At 41.8% G+C, this 16,419-nt stretch overlaps 2 protein-coding genes across 2 annotated transcripts; both read left to right on the top strand.

The window, feature by feature from the left end:
- Positions 1–7,107: 7,107 nt before the first annotated feature.
- On the top strand, positions 7,108–12,598 carry slc25a43 (solute carrier family 25 member 43). The gene is made up of 5 exons (XM_076739858.1): positions 7,108–7,560; positions 9,403–9,644; positions 9,814–9,986; positions 10,748–10,882; positions 11,410–12,598. Exons 1-5 carry the CDS (start codon positions 7,289–7,291, stop codon positions 11,617–11,619), a joined length of 1,032 nt encoding a protein of 343 aa, XP_076595973.1. The 5' UTR covers positions 7,108–7,288; the 3' UTR covers positions 11,620–12,598.
- Positions 12,599–13,376: 778 nt separating this feature from the next.
- On the top strand, positions 13,377–16,189 carry LOC143325780 (ADP/ATP translocase 3-like). The gene is made up of 4 exons (XM_076739096.1): positions 13,377–13,530; positions 14,969–15,455; positions 15,563–15,703; positions 15,806–16,189. Exons 1-4 carry the CDS (start codon positions 13,420–13,422, stop codon positions 15,961–15,963), a joined length of 897 nt encoding a protein of 298 aa, XP_076595211.1. The 5' UTR covers positions 13,377–13,419; the 3' UTR covers positions 15,964–16,189.
- Positions 16,190–16,419: the final 230 nt, after the last annotated feature.

The following is a 16,419-nucleotide window of genomic DNA, read 5'->3' as shown; positions in this document are numbered from 1 at the left end:
TTTAACTGTTGCTAAGAAGAAACCAAGGACACTTTACAGCAGATTGCAACACCCCCCCCCCCGCTGACCACTGCAGGCAATACATCCCTCCTCCATCTTGCCCTGGGTAAGGCAGCGAGGCATTTGGTTCAGGCCACAGCTTGCACTGCAGCCCCGGGTCCTGTCTGGCCTCCACATGACGGCTTTTAATCAGTGACTTATGAGACAAAACCCACCAGACCACACTGTGACATTCAAGCTTCTCTTCAGTGGGCTCACAGGGATTTGTGCGGTGTTTAATGTATTGCCTAATCATGGTTTGTACTGGTGAAAATCAGCTGCATCATTGTCTTTTTTTCTTATATTATTAACATAATAAAACTGAATTGACTGGTCATTTAACCTTATCTGAAAATGAGGCATTATTGCATTTGCATTTTCTGGTTGAAACATAGAGTCAAACATGTTACGAATGCTACAACAGTGTCGAACCCTCGGGACAATAAGCTTGTATGTTTGTGTGTGTGCACTGGAAGAGTCTTTCCAGTCTCCCCTGAGTAAATATGCTTAGCCCCAGATGATCTTCAAGGCCTCACTTGTTTGTACCTGCCGTGTCGTTCTGCTCGTCCACCCAGCATGACACCCTGTAGCCCAGGATCAGCCCCTCCGACATCAAAAGACCTTGGTGATTCTTATCAGATAATATTCTTGTCCGCCTTCCCTCCCCCTCGAGTCCAGCCTCCTCGCACTGTTGACCTGAACCATGCGCACTGTTCCTTATGGCCCTTTGGCCTTTCCTCTTCTTATCACCGTGATGGCCAGGTCATGATAAAGCAGGTCCGGCCTCAGGACAGAAGGAGGGCACTGTCCACTCTTTTAAACCTCCACAGTTGCATAACTCGGACACTTCAGGGCAGTAAAGAGTTTATCTTAGCTCCGTGCGTGTGGTACTGTGTTTTACACACTCGCAAAAGGCGCAAGTGTAATATCTCTCACCATTGCAAATTATATAGATCACAAATGTGTTCCATTATAGATCAGTTTAAGTGTCTCTACATACAAAAGAACCATGTCAGTCTCACTTCATCATTTTATCTTTAATGTTGTAGGTAGCATTTTGGTTTCATGCATCTCTAAATTTGAATTTGGATTACACCTGATCTGTTTGTTGTCATCCTCTTGCTTCAGAGGGGATGAAACCTGCTGACTCAGCCACCTTTTTTTTTACCCTACACATGACAACAGTGCATCTGTCTCAGTATTGTATGCATTTATGAGTATGCAGGCTGAGCAGACAGACAGAGGGGACTGGTGTCCAAAGTCATGACCCTGCCCTGACCTGGATGAAGGAAATGGTCACACTGCTCGAGACAAAGCAGGGCAAAGGAGAGTCTGAGGGGCTGGCTGGTCAGCCTCTAACAATGGGGTCCGTGCTCTAAGACCGCGGGCCACACAAAGGCCAGAGAAACCCCCTCCTTCCCACTCCCACATTGCAATAGAGCTGGCATTTCACACTGGCCTGTGAACAGCCATTCAATCAAACTACTGTTTAACCTGACCCCTGGCCTACACAGAAATCAAGATGAGTCTGGCGGGATGTATTTAGGTAAGTGACCTCACTGGCCTTACTCCCAGCCTGCCATCAGCTACAACACAACTCTCTCATTCACTGCTATTCCACTTCAGTTCATGTTGTAGTACTTTCAATCTTTGAATGCAAGATGTTTATTGTTTTGTATTTGCTGCTCCAAATTCCAGTGAATATTCCTTAAAAGCACGCAATCAATAGGCCTCCCAATAAATAATGTGTCTTGTGATGGCTGTAAGGAGCAATAGCTCCCTGGGGAACAAGAGACACCACCAGACCCTTCGTCTGGGTCAACTACCCTCGAGCCGGGGCAGAGAGAAGCAACCACATGACCCTCTCTCCTCTCAATGGGCTGCTCCTCCCCTCTACCTGTACATGGTTCGGATCAAGGTGTGGGGGCTGCATATCAAACAGACTGAGGCCTTTGATGTGGATGGAAACACAAACACTGATTTGAGCAGAGTCGTAACAGCTTATTTGTTCCCTTTAGTCATTCATTGAGCCGCTTGTTGAATGTGTATGTCTTCAAAGGACTGCAGCATGCACTGGTAGTACAGTAGCCGAGGAGGCCCTGAGAGCGCCCTGGCCCTAGTTGGGTTGTGGGAAGGCCATCTGGCTTCCTGTTCCTTAGATTTGATATTGATTTATTGGCTGTACATGGGAAGATAAGGGGGCACCAGCTGCCAGAAGTTCTCCTCTGCATCCTCACAGACAAAGGGCCTCCTGGTCACTTACATCCTGGCTAAATAGGTGATACATCAATCCTTGTTAGGTGTTTACAAGACAAATAGAAATCACACAAAACAATATGACATTTTCGCACAAATTCCACATTAAATTATCTTTGAAAATAACAGATTTCACTTATACAGCTATAAAGGGTTTTTGTGTTAATCCCCACATTTATTCTTTTCGTATGAAAATGAGGTAACATTAATACAATGCTCAAATTCTCAGAGACAGATTTTTCTCGTAATACACTATATTTAAGCACATTTACTGGTCTGCAGGGCGGCAATGTTTGTTGCAATAAAGCCTGCTCCCAGTAATGAGGTGCAACATCCATTTACTATTCCTAACAAACCCTGAAAACCTTTCGCAGTTTAACCCATCACGGAAACCATTAATTCAGAATGAGGCTCTTATGCATAACAAGTCTCCCATTCCTGTTAAGTGAGCCGGGGAGTGCTGCAGTTTGGCCTGAGCCTTGTTGGCGGAGGTGTCAACATGGTGTCACAGTGAATTGTACTCATGCCTGATTTTTCTCACCAATGCACCCCCACCCTTAAAAAAAGACACACTCACATACAGACAGACTTTGGTGTTGTCCACCCTGTTCCCCACCCCCACCCCCACCCCTTTCTTCCCTTTTCCCTCCCCTGCCAACACAAGCCTGTGATGTGGCTGCCTCAGATAATGAGGTGAGATTTTTATTGCACCAGTCTGTGAGGATGACAGCAGTCCGGTCTGCCTGCAACCTCCCAGGTACCGGGCGCCCTCTGCTGATTCCTGTGGGCCCATGCCGGATACACAGACTGCTCTCTCGGGTCCTCCAGCAATGCACTTCAAAGTGGGAGATCAAGGGTTGACTTGCGCATGACATCCAGAGAATGACAATGCCTCAGCCAGCCTACACCGACTGCTACGTGCCAGTCCCAGAGACACAAAGGCAGGCAGGCTGCTCCCGCACTATTTTGCTGCGTGGAGGAAGCACTCATTCGGGAGGGGGATATACATACAGGAAGAGGGCAGTGCTCCATGTGTATTCTATACAAATACTGCTGGCTAAAGGCAATGTGAGGGGCAGAGGAAGGACAGCAGAGGAGACAGAGTGGCAGCAGATTCTTGGTGGTGTCTTGTTTGACTGCTGAAGCATTAATTGATAAGATACAGCATGAGTCCACATCACACCACTTATCTTTAAAGAAAGACGTCCCTGCATGTCACAAACTACAAAACACACACATATGACAGTGAGATCAAAGAATTTTCAAAGTGCTTTCAATGCTTTCATTTTTTTTTATTGCACTGTGGAGCTAAAGAACTTCTGCTTTGACATTCTTCTGCAGGAGCACTGTTTGGAGTAAATTACTCTAACTTCTCTTAGCAGCCTCTCATCTTGGCTCTCAAAATTATATTGATTTGCAAAGAACCCAAATCAAATAACCCTGAACTTTGAAATAGCATTATGGTTGCCTGTAGAGATGATTAAAAACTTCATTTTCTTCACATCTCAGGGCAGTAATAGCTTCTGCACTTGTCCCTTAGCCATTACTAGAATTACCTTCACTGCATCAAAATCAACTCTCTCTGGGTTTTCAAAGGTGAAAGTCAGCATCCCAGTCACACACACAGACACACCTTTTTCAACCCCAAATAGGCAGCTGGAGGGGGAGTGAGGGAAACCTCTTGTGATCAGGCCGTCATTTCCTCTGATTGGCTCTGTTATCCTGAAATCCTTTGTGAGGGCGCCAAGTGGTCCAGCTGCAGACAGAACGTGGGCTCCTCGCATACATCTGAGGTTGTCAGCTCGGCAGGGAGGGAGGGAGGCGCTCCTGGCAGGCCGAGAAGGAGAAAATAAACATGGTGCTGAATCAAAACAGCGACAACAAATCCCTGTTAATGAATACAGGTAAAGATTAAATCAGATCTGATTGAGCTTCTTGGTACAATACAGGAAATATAATAAAGGATTTACCTGAAAACATGATGACAGTGTCGCTGCAGATGCTGAAACAGAATCAAAGGAGGAAAAGAGGATATGTTTGGTTTGAACCAAACTCTCCAACTCAAAATCTCTCATCTCAATATACTCAGAGCCTCACAGAGCACGAGATCAGTTGGATGTCAACTTCCACAGTCAAGTAATGTTATTTTTGGCTGAGACACTCTTGAAAAAGAGAGGTTTTCTCTGAATATACCATGAAAAATAAATAAATAGATAGACAAATACATAAAGAAATTCATGAAAATATAAAAGGAAAATGTATTTGAACTGACAACTGTTCCTTATAGTAACCTCCAAAAAAATACCTGTGAGTAGTTCCTGTCCAAAATTAAGTTATTTCACCTCCAGCTGCTATGAAGACAAATCAAAAAAGTTGGAGTATTGCGCCACCTATAGAGATAAAACCTCTCCAACAGTCCCTCAAATATTTGGTTCCTACAGTGGTCTTGAAGGGTGTCCCTTAAGAAAGAGGTCATCTGAAAAAATGAAGGACAGTTTAATTCAACCACGTCATCTATTTCACTGTCTCTTATTCACTGAAAGTAAGATCGGTGACAAAATAATGACTGCACAGACCACAAGTTTCAGCTCCTCCAGTGTTATCTCTGAACGCACAGTACTGATACATTTATGCAGTCACAACCCTCAAGTTAAATTATTTTCTGGTATGTTGGTAAAAACTCCATATACTGCCGCCAAAGTCTCACAAAATAGAAACACTCAACACCATCTCTACAAAACTGAATGTCAGTCCAAAAACAAAATGCAAGTAAATGCAAACTTCTAAAAATGAATGAGGCCAAACTTTATTGAAGCTGATACTATTTGTACACTGGAAATACTGATCACCGTCGATGGAAAGTTGTCATACACATTTATAAAATCAGGCATTCAAGCATTTGTGTGCTTATGTATAATGTGTATTTATGTATAAGCAGTCAAGGGGATTAACTAAGTACTAAGTTTAGTACTGAATTTAAATACAGTTTGAGGTATTTGAACTTTACTTGACTATTTTGATTTCATACGATTTTATACTTGTACTGCACAGCATTTATTTAACAGCAAAGGTTACACTTCACAGATGACAATCTAATAATATGATGAAACATTCATAGATAAAATAACATATAGCTTCACTGCATCCAGCTACAAGATTAAAATGCTGCTCACATATTACTGTACCAATAATAAGAATCCAATAACTACCCTAATACTTTGATTTAAGGACTTTTATTTGTAAGGGAGTGTTTTTATGTTGTAGTACAACAAAAATAAGACAAAGTAAGACAAACCATTATTGATCCTCAAAGGGAAAATGAAGGTGCTGTGGCAGCACAAGCACAGAAATAAGTACAAATAAAAAAGTAAAAAAATAAACAATTATAGAAAATGAAGATAAGAAAAAGAAAACAGAAACTACACAAGTGCAATCAAACTAAAAATTACAAGCAGTATATGTACAGTACCATGAGCTGTTTTGTACTTCAGTATTAGTTATAGGAGTGCAGCATAATCTCATATGAAGTGACAGAGTGGTGTGACGAGAAGCTTTTATTGTATCCTTTCACTACTGAAGAAACAATAGAAATAAAACAATGACGTAACAATGTACTCCTGGGGTTGAAGGGTTCCTCTGGTTTTAAAGCAGGTCAAAGAGCGCCCTCTAGTGATGGCGAGATGAAGCTTCTTGAAGCCTTGAAGCCTTCCAGCCAAATGGTTCTCAGCACAGTTCATTTCTCGAGGCCTCATGTGCACACAAACCCCCCTGCTGGTCAAAGACTGCTAAACAGCCAGATATATTATAGATATATTATGGGTAATTTTATCAATTTGTAATACACACAAGACTGTCCTGCAACAGTGCAGCCATGGGAATGACTGCAAAATAAAATAAATCAATTCATCTTTATAAATGCATTTCATGTATTCATTTCATGTATTCATTCATATAAATAGAATCAATAATCAATATATTGTTGAGTGTTTTATGGATGTGTAACATGACAATACAATAGAATCTAATATTACTTGTCAAATGATTATCAGTAAATAATTTTGTCAACGTTTGAATAACTCATGACAGTCAACTAATAACAGGGGAACAATTGTTTTCAAACTGTTGCAGTGTGTTAACAAGGTAAGGGGCAGTGGACGTGCTTGTGAACATGAAGAGAGCAGTGAAGTCGACTGTGCAACTTAAAGACTTTATTTATTTTTATTCAGAAACAAAATATGGACTGGGTCCAGCCGCATTCCCCTCCCTCATTATTTTCATGCAAAGCACGAAAATGCCTCAGAATGGATGAGGTGTTGTTGTTGTACCCCAATTCTTTAGCACACAACAAACACCTCACCTTGGATTAAAAGACAGTGAAAAATACAGTACATTGCCTAACAAACATAAAACACATGCAATAATGTTACTGGAAGTGTACTTACTTTATTGGGAGAGATCAGATCAAAATAATCCCACACAGGGGAAAACTTTCTCTTTCTCACAGGCTCCATCAAAATAAGCAGCAATATAACAAAATGCACCTCTGTGTCACACACAGTCCAACGAATCGCCAACACTAACACACGAAGTGTGGGCGGATCCATTGCGGTATATATATATATGTTCATAAATCGTGTCGATTCTCGAACCAATTCCTGAACCAGCCAGGCTTCGAACATAATCCGTGACGTCATTCGCCCTAAACGACATACGTATCGACACGCGCTTCACGAAACACTTCCGGGATTTCTCGACACACGCTCCGAAGCGTCGGCACGGTGCGACCCTTCACTAGCGCCCTCTAGTCTCACTGAGGGGTCAGTGCAGCTCACCTCCAGCACCGCCTCATTACACCGCTGGTCAGGGCAGGAGACGGACACCTCCTCGGCCTCTACATTTAGATGTTTAACCTGCGTGAACAAAGCCTCTGCCGTCCCTCCGAGAAGACTGAAACCCTCGCAGGAAGCCGGCGGGTCAGAGGAGCCAAACAGTGATGGCCTCCGTGAAAAAAGACAACAGGCTGACGAGTTCTCAAAGCTTCATGTGCGTCGGCTTCGCAGGATTTTTCAGTAAAACCGTCACGTCGCCTTTGGAGGTGGTTAAAGTCAAGAGTCAGGTGGGCACTTTTCACTGTAAGAGAGGTTTCTGGCACAGTTTTCTTCTCATCTACCACAATGAGGGACTTCGAGGCTTTTGGAAAGGAAATCTCGCCTCTTGTCTGCGGTTGCTCCCTTACACAGCAGTTCATCTGACGACATACAAGAAGTAAGTGAAGTGGAGTCTAAAGTTGGCCATGTTTGTTTGTTTGTTTGTTTTTTGTGGACGTGAAAGTTGCTCCTTTTGTTGTTTTCATCTGGGTTCTGTGCTGTGTTTATGTTAGCTGAATTAGCTTGTTAGCCAACTTGGTCAGCTGACGCAGACGCAACAGGTTTGAGTTGTTGAACAGCGTAAAAGACGAGATGACACATTTTAACATCATGAGAAGAAAATGTGATCATCACGTTTATTGTTTGTTTCCATAAATGATAAAAGAGTTCCTTTAAACAGTTTGTTTACTTCAGCTGAAGATGTATTTCCTTTTCTACAGTACGAGGCGCACGTTCTATTTTCAGCCAATCAGAAGGCTGGATTTGCTCATTCGATTTTTGGAGGGAGGAGTTGTTTCGCTCGCAGTTTTGTCTTAAAGGTAGTTCGTGTTCCTAGAATTGACTCCCAACAATCCCAACACAGTGCATCGTGGAGCTGAAACGATGAATGGATTAGCCAGTTGAGGATAAACTTATCAGTAACTAATTAAGTTAAGGCACACTGATGATTATTGTCACTGTTGATTGACCTGTCTGTCTATTTTCTTACAAATCAATAAATACTTTAGTCTTCAAAATGTTAGAAACTAGAAACAAATGTCCATCACAGTTTCCTGGACCCCAAGATGACATATTCACGTGTTTTGTTTTGTCTAAACAACAGTTCAAAATCCAAAAGAAGTTCTGTTTACTACGAATGGACTTCAAAAACAAGCAGCAAATTGTAAAATCACGTGAATGATTTAGTTATTATTGTAATGGCTGCTGAATATGTTTCTATCAATTTGACTTAACTAATTGTTCAGTTGTAAGGTTTGTAATTGTAACTGTTCCAGCTACCCAAATGTTCATAATTTCTGTATTTCTTTGTCTGCTGTCATAACAGACTGAAAAAGTTTTGGTTGTAGACTGTTAGAAATACTCTGATTATGACAACTTTGCCTCTGGGCCCTTGTGACAGTTGGGATGACATTATTTCTTTACAGTTTTCTGATGTTTATCAAATGAGTGATTGATAATATGAAAATACTAAATAGATTGATAACAAAAACTAATGTTATTTGCAGGCTTAACATGGGTATGCTCATACTTTGATTATTTATGGTTGATTATTGGGGTTTGACAGTCCTGTGAAAGACCACGTCTGCGCTCATCATAAGCAACAGTGTTGCCTGCCAGGCTTGACTCAGGACAACGTTAACCCAGTGCTCATGTTGGGTTACTACAGGACAAACATATGGAAACAACCGTGACTGGTACATAAACACACAGGCTGGGGAGGAGCCTCAGTGACCCTGGTCACAGCCATAAATACATCCACAGTATCTACTGACTGTAGACTGTAGTGAAGCTACACACACACACACACACACACACACACACACACACACGTGGCTTGAGTTATTAGAATCAGAATCAGAAATACTTTATGCCCGAGGGGAAATTGTTTTTGTTACAGGTGCTCCTTAAAAGAATAGAAGAGATCAAGAGATATACATGTATTTAATGAAATAAGTTATATAACAGTGTAAAAAAATAAATAAATATATGACAGGAAATGTAAGATGGTGGATATTACATAAGTTGAATTATTGCACAGAGTAATTACGTTAATTTGTTCCTGAAGCGTAGGCGACTGAAACTGACTAATCATTTGATGAACTAATTGTCTCAAAAGGGCAGTACACTCACAGAGAGGGGTTCTGCTAATAGGACAGTCAGGCGCACAGTAGCTTTTTAAACCAGAAAGAAATACTGATGACAATTAAACGTAATGAATTTTGCCCTCCTCTGTGCTCAGGATAGTCCTCCTCCACATGGATGAAGTGGGCTTCATCTCTCAGTGGAGGGCCATATTGGCCGGTGGACTGGCCGGCGTTGCGGCTGCTCTGGTCACGTACCCTCTGGAGGTGGCAGAAACCAGGCTCATCGTTCAGAACTGCAGACAGCCCACGTACATCGGCGTGGTTCATGCTCTCTCAAAGGTCTACAGGCATGAAGGACTGCGTGCTCTCTACAGGGGCTTTTCCCTCACTTTGTTGGGTGTGTTGGCGTATTCATGCAAATTAGTTCACTTTCTACTGATGGTGTTAAGATATCAGATATTAATGCTGTTAAAATGGCCCTCCTTTGCTTTATTACACTGTGAAAGTATTTATATGAGCTGACAGTGATACATTTAGTTGTAACTTTACATTTCATTTGTCTGCAGGTGCTTTTCCCTTTTCTGTCGGCTGCTACGCGGTCCACATGAACTTGGACAAGCTCTGGCAGGAGCCTCCTTTTCGCTTCACTCCCCTCCAGAACTTCATTAATGGCTGTCTGGCAGCAGGAGTGGCCCAAACCCTCTCCTACCCTTTTGAAACTGTAAAGCGGAAGATGCAGGTATTTTACCACCAGAACACTTGTGCATGTAGTTCTTGGTTTTTAGAGAAGTGACACAAAGGCACAGACAAACAACGTAATACATACAGGAACTAAAATGAATTACAGAAATTAAGATAGTGGGAAGATTTTACCTGAAACCTTTTGAAAATAGCTTAAAACAAGTTCACAGTGTCATCTGGTCTGTCTGGCCACTGTATTACAACCTTTCGTCCATAAGGGGGCAGTGGGAGCGTACCTACAGTGAGTAGTGAGTGAGAAGCTATAGATAAGTTCTGTAAACTTGGCCAGTAACTATCAGACAGCAACTACGTCACCTCACATTAAAGAACAATGTTACATAATTATTCAGTGGAGGAATTCAGCTCGTGCCACTGTCTCAGAGTTAAACATTAAAAGTCAGGCAGAGAATATCTGATCGGAAAACAGCCGAGGATGTTTGCAGAAGCTTCGGGTAATGACTTAGCGTGAGCTTTAATATGCTCATTATTTTACTTTTTAAAGAAATGTGCAGGTTAATAGCTTTAAAAGTTGAAATGAGAAGTTGATCAGTAGAGTTGAGATGAGTTAAGAAGCACCCGCTGATCACAGAACAGTCCTAAACTGAGCAGCAGTGTCAGCTTTCCTTCACTGTGTTACTTATTAACAAACGCTTCCCTGAAGTCGTAGAAGTTCCATCTATTTCTTGGTGTTACTTCATCGACACAATCAGACACGTTGCTGGTTCACTGCCGCTCATTCTCACTTTCATCTTTTCTCAGGCGCAGAGTGCACGTCTTCCCCACGTTGGTGGAGCTGACGTCCATTTCAATGGAATGATTGACTGCTTCATACAGGTTGTTAGACACAAGGGCGTCCTCTCACTGTGGAACGGCCTCACTGCCAGCACAATAAAGGTACAGGGCTCGGCATCCTTTATTGATACATCCATTTGTTGTTATCTCAACCATATTGCACTCTTTATCAATCATATGGACAGAGTAGTGGTCTGCTTGTGCTACATACAAGTAACAAGGAACAGAAAAAAGTGCACGTGCTTTGGAACATGAGTGACTTTATGACCCCTCCCCACCCTCTCGTTGGCCTATGCCAAGGTGGAGGTGAGAAGGGGAGGCGGGGCATGTACTCATGTTCAGTGTGTAATTCATAGCATGAATATCAAGAGCACGGTGAGCAAAGTCTGTCTCTGTTACAGCATGCCCCACTCTCCTATTTCAGTTATAAATGTCATGATAGTTGTGCCTTATCATGAGCAGCTGAATGAAAGTAAAGAAATTCAGACAGTTGTAAACCAGTCAACACACTTTTAGTGGGAGCCAAACCAGACCACAACCTTCTCTGTGTGGATCCATCATCAGGACTTTAAACGTTGGCATTACAGTGAAATACTCTCATCTCCAAACCTCCTGTCATCCCCTCACAGATTATTCCCTACTTCGGCCTTCTTTTCACCTGCTTCGAGATGTGTAAGCAGGTTTGCCTTTACCGCAACGGGTACATCGTGTCTCCCCTGAGCTACAAGCTTGCACCGGGGGTGGACCAGAGCCTCGGGCCATACGAGCTGGAAGAGGTGAAGCGCTACTTGAAAAACAGGAACTTTGGGTCAGGACAGTCTTTTGGAAACCGCTGGTGAAAGGTCACATGAGAAGATGTGGAAAAGTATTGCCTGCTGACCTCACTTGACCAGCAAAGTGAGTGATTTGCTGGACTGAAATACTTCAGAGGCTTGTGTCTGAAATAATTACATAACATTGTGTTTGAGGTCTTCATGTAAGATTTGAACTTGCATTTTACATTATGTCCTGTCAGCAAAGGTCTACCTCTGTCAGAATCTTGTTATTTTAAAGTATTAATGGTTTATGAATTGCTCCATGACACATGATGTATTTCCATGACTGTTTTTAACCAAATATTATGTGCCTTGAGCATTAGTTATTTATTCTGTGTCTTATTTCAGTTTTTATGTCACTGACAAATAGTGCCATAGTTCATTCATATACTCTACCTGTATGATAGGTTGTATTTTTAATGAACAATCAGTGTAAAGTTTGATGTTTCATAAGCTTGAATATGTTATGGGCTGTCGTGTGCAGGTGCTAACATGGATTGTGATGCAAGAAATGTGCTCACATTAAAATTCCACTGACACGTGTTCTTTTGTATATTTTTGCAAGTCTTGATTATCCCCTCAATGTTGAAAAAAGAAAACAGAAACAAATTAGTAGTAGTAGGGATATGCATACATCATCAAACAAAGGCACTCTTGTAAGAATATACCATTGTTCACCAGTGTCTCCTTGATAAGAAGAATAAGCTCAACACTGCTGAACACTACTACAAATCACTTACCTTCATTTGAAGGAGAAAATCACACAAATATTTGCAGATGTTATCTAAAAGTTGCTATTACTCTTAGTTCTGGGTCACCCTGAGCTCACCCCGTGCTTTAGTCATTCTACAATTACTCAAATTAAAATTGGACTGATTAACTGCACAGTCTGTTTCCATACATTGGGCTATTAATTCATGCGATGCAACCAAATAATATATCACACACTTTTTTCGATAACATGTATTTGTCAGTGAAAAGAATAAAACAAACAAACAAAATATTTTATTTATGTAGCGTGTTTATTCAGTTATTCATTGATTTATCTTCTAATGTTACCCTCATACAGATCCTGTGCTTGAAAGTGGTTGTTCAATCATCTTTGCTTCTATTTTGATATATTTACTTGTACTTCCGTGTAGCCGATAACCTTTAACTTTTCAGATAAAAGATATTTCATGTCTCAATGAAAAGAACAAAACAAAAAAGATCATATTTATGCAGTCTATTTAAGCCTGTTTATTTACTTATTCATTCATTGATCTTCTAATGTTACCCTGGCATGGATCGAACGTCATCCTGGACTTTTATTTTGATATATTTACTTCTACTTCCGTGTCACTGGTCAGACTTACTACTTTCTTAAAGTCAAAACGAAAAAATTAAAAATCGGATTTCATACAAGCCAAAATTTGACATTTTTTCTGAAAAGGGGTTTCTTGATTTTTTGATTCTGACAAAACAACAAAAACCGGCTTCGTTTTCAAAAACAAAACAAAAAAACATGGCATTTCCGTTTTTTCGTTCAAACACAGAAACGAACTGCCTGAACGTACACGGACCAGTGTCCCCTTAGATCTGCCGAAATGTGATTCAATCGGAGTATCTAAGTAACTTATTAAGTAAACTTTACTACTTGTTGGACAGGTGTGTGACCGTCCGCCCCGCCCACTACTCCCACAGCCGACCAATGACACGCTGGAGGCGAAGTTCACGATTTTCCGCTCTTGTTTCTTTTCATATAGATTAGAGTCGGTTATGTCAACTGCACAGGTAAGCCCCACCGACAGCAGTGAGCGGGACTCCGTCTGATACCATCTGAAGATGAGTGAGACCATTATTTCCTTCGCCAAGGACTTCTTGGCTGGTGGGATTGCCGCTGCCATCTCCAAAACAGCTGTAGCCCCCATCGAGAGAGTCAAGCTTCTCCTCCAGGTAACTGTCTTTTGAATCTGTCAAAGAAAACAAAAGAAGACCGAAAGAAGAGGATAAGAAATGACTCGAATGAGATTTATCTTTGAGCGAAAATGAATTTTAGAAACTTTTTTTTTTTGAATGTCAATCTGTGACGTAAAGCCTTTTGGAGTGCATAGGAAAAGGCTGTCTGTCCCCCACAACGAGAACTGGGTTGATAACATTAAAACCAAAGCTAGATAAGGATTTAATGAAACTTGATATCTGAAGGCCAATAACTCCTTTGTGTAATGATTAACACACCACTGGCCCTTGTAAATGCAAATCTGCTAAAACTTGTTCTTACCAAAGTGGTTGATACATTTCACTCAGCCTTCATCAAAGGTGAACATATACATAATAATGTGAGGCTAATACTGGCTATAATAGATTACCAATCCCTTGTAGAATCAGAGAGTTTCATTGTATTTGTTTTCTCATTTGATTCTGTTCGTTTTTGATCCAAAAAAATTGGTTTCGGTATTAAGTTTTGCAAAGCTATTGAAATGTTGTATAATGTTATTGGTTATATTCCTCTAAATCCAGGATTAAACCCCAGATTAAAGATTTCATGTGGACTCAGGCAAGGATGTTCCATATCGCCAAAACTTTCCATACTATGAACGCAACCTTGCTTCAATGGCTTCCCTGATTGTGAATCACTGCAAAACGAAAGGGTTAAATATTTTTGACTATTAATTTCAGTCAGTTTGTGGATGATAGTGTGTGTTTCTTGGCAAATCTTTGAACGTAATTTCTATTTTCTCCAAGGCATCTGTCTTAAGTTTGCATTTGAACAATGTCAGTTATCACCACTGCATCCCTGTAATTAAGTTTATATAAAGTCAATTCTGGCCTAGAATTTGATAAAATATGTAAAGTTTTTGGCCAAATTTTGTCAAACATTGAGGAAGAGATGTACGAACATTTTGTCATAATTAAAGGCCTTTAGCGCTTCCATTCTGTTGTGTGGAAAAGCAGCGTTTTTCTCTTGAACTTGTTTTCGGAGTTTGTGTGTTTATTCGGCTTTGCATCATTTCTGTATTTGCTGCGTTGTTGCTCTTAATGTATTTGTTTGGGTTTTCTGCAGCACATTTCTGTTATTGTATTTGTTTGGGATTTTCAGAAGTGTTTTTTACATTGCATAATTTCTGAAGTTGTAGCATGTTTCTCCCAATGGGGCTTTTGCCCCTGTCGGCCACCTTATTATGCCGAAAAGCCTGAAGCAGCTTGGTTTTAATGTCTGTTTACATAAACGAAGAGAACTGGTTCAAGTTGAGTCAACTCATCTTACCTCATCTGTGTGAAGGCTGTTTTCTGGAAGCAGCCAACGTGCCGCTAGCTAAAGCAAAGAGATCAGTGTGAGGCATGCAGACCTTTATTACCACCCACTGACTGGACTCCTCTGCTTTAATTACAGGTGCAACATGCCAGCAAACAGATTTCAGTTGACAAGCAGTACAAGGGCATTGTGGACTGCGTGGTCCGAATCCCCAAAGAGCAGGGCTTCCTCTCGTTCTGGAGAGGGAACCTGGCCAACGTCATCCGATACTTCCCCACTCAGGCCCTCAACTTTGCTTTCAAGGACAAATATAAGAAGATTTTCCTTGATGGCGTGGACAAGCGCACGCAGTTCTGGAGATACTTTGCGGGTAACCTGGCGTCTGGCGGCGCCGCCGGGGCCACATCGCTCTGTTTCGTCTACCCCCTCGATTTTGCCAGAACACGTCTGGCTGCTGATGTCGGCAAAGGCGGAAAGGAGCGTGAGTTCAAAGGCCTGGGAGACTGCTTGGTGAAGATCTTCAGGTCTGATGGCCTCAGGGGTCTGTACCAGGGCTTCAACGTCTCAGTGCAGGGCATCATCATTTACAGAGCTGCTTACTTTGGCGTCTATGACACAGCAAAGGGTGAGTTTTCATTCTCAGGCATCTTAAAGCTTGATGTATCTCATCTCAGTGGACCTCCTTGCTTTTTAGACTTTAATTAACCTTCCTGATTGACATTTCTCTTACAGGCATGCTTCCAGACCCCAAGAACACACACATCGTTGTCAGCTGGATGATTGCTCAGTCTGTGACCGCGGTCGCCGGTCTCGTGTCCTACCCCTTCGACACGGTCCGTCGTCGTATGATGATGCAGTCTGGGCGCAAAGGAGGTGATTAATAAATGCAATATATCAAAGCATAACTTCCTATTTTTGCTACTGTGTTTGCAGAATAAAGGTGTGACGTGTCTGAAATTCTGTTTTTCCTCCCAGCTGACATCATGTACACCGGCACGATTGACTGCTGGAGGAAGATCGCGCGTGACGAGGGCTCCAAGGCCTTCTTCAAGGGAGCGTGGTCTAATGTGCTCAGAGGCATGGGTGGCGCCTTCGTACTTGTCTTGTATGATGAGCTTAAGAAAGTCATCTAAATTATTTTTGTATTTCCACTGTTCATGTTGTGAAGTTTGACTGTAACATGTCTTGTACGTTTGGATGCAGCACTATATTTTTCGGGACCAACTAGTATTTTCTACTAGTTGTACTGGGGGAGTCTGTTATGCACTCTGCTCTCGAACCCATTATTTTTTCCTCCTTGTTTTGACCCTCACCACAATTTCATTCTCTGAACACAGGAACCTTACCGGATAAAAAGAAATAAACACAACCTACTGAGTGAACCTCCTGTCTGGTTTAAATGCAGTGTTATGTATGAACTGTACCATTGCAGACAGAGTGTGACTGAGTGTCCTGGCAGCTCTCGTCCTCAGCCACTTGGCAGCCTCTTGTCTCAGATGTAGGCTTAAAACTGCAGACGTCTCCCTAGTTGTAGTTGGGGGCAGTCCAAGTTGACCTGCTGACAATATTTCAACCCAGACATGCTTATA

This window comes from Chaetodon auriga, chromosome 9 (assembly GCF_051107435.1).
Source record: "Chaetodon auriga isolate fChaAug3 chromosome 9, fChaAug3.hap1, whole genome shotgun sequence".
Lineage (NCBI taxonomy): Eukaryota > Metazoa > Chordata > Actinopteri > Chaetodontiformes > Chaetodontidae > Chaetodon > Chaetodon auriga.
Note: the sequence above shows the minus strand (reverse complement) of the source record. Positions and strands in the feature narration are given on the sequence as shown.

Excerpts from the sequence above, each read along its gene's own strand:
- slc25a43 (XM_076739858.1), top strand. The coding sequence starts at position 7,289 with ATGGCCTCCGTGAAAAAAGACAACAGGCTGACGAGTTCTCAAAGCTTC. Across the intron at positions 9,987-10,747 it reads CTGTAAAGCGGAAGATGCAG|GCGCAGAGTGCACGTCTTCC; the intron begins GTATTTTACCAC and ends ATCTTTTCTCAG. Across the intron at positions 10,883-11,409 it reads TCACTGCCAGCACAATAAAG|ATTATTCCCTACTTCGGCCT; the intron begins GTACAGGGCTCG and ends ATCCCCTCACAG.
- LOC143325780 (XM_076739096.1), top strand. The coding sequence starts at position 13,420 with ATGAGTGAGACCATTATTTCCTTCGCCAAGGACTTCTTGGCTGGTGGG. Across the intron at positions 15,456-15,562 it reads CGTCTATGACACAGCAAAGG|GCATGCTTCCAGACCCCAAG; the intron begins GTGAGTTTTCAT and ends TTTCTCTTACAG. Across the intron at positions 15,704-15,805 it reads GCAGTCTGGGCGCAAAGGAG|CTGACATCATGTACACCGGC; the intron begins GTGATTAATAAA and ends TTTTCCTCCCAG.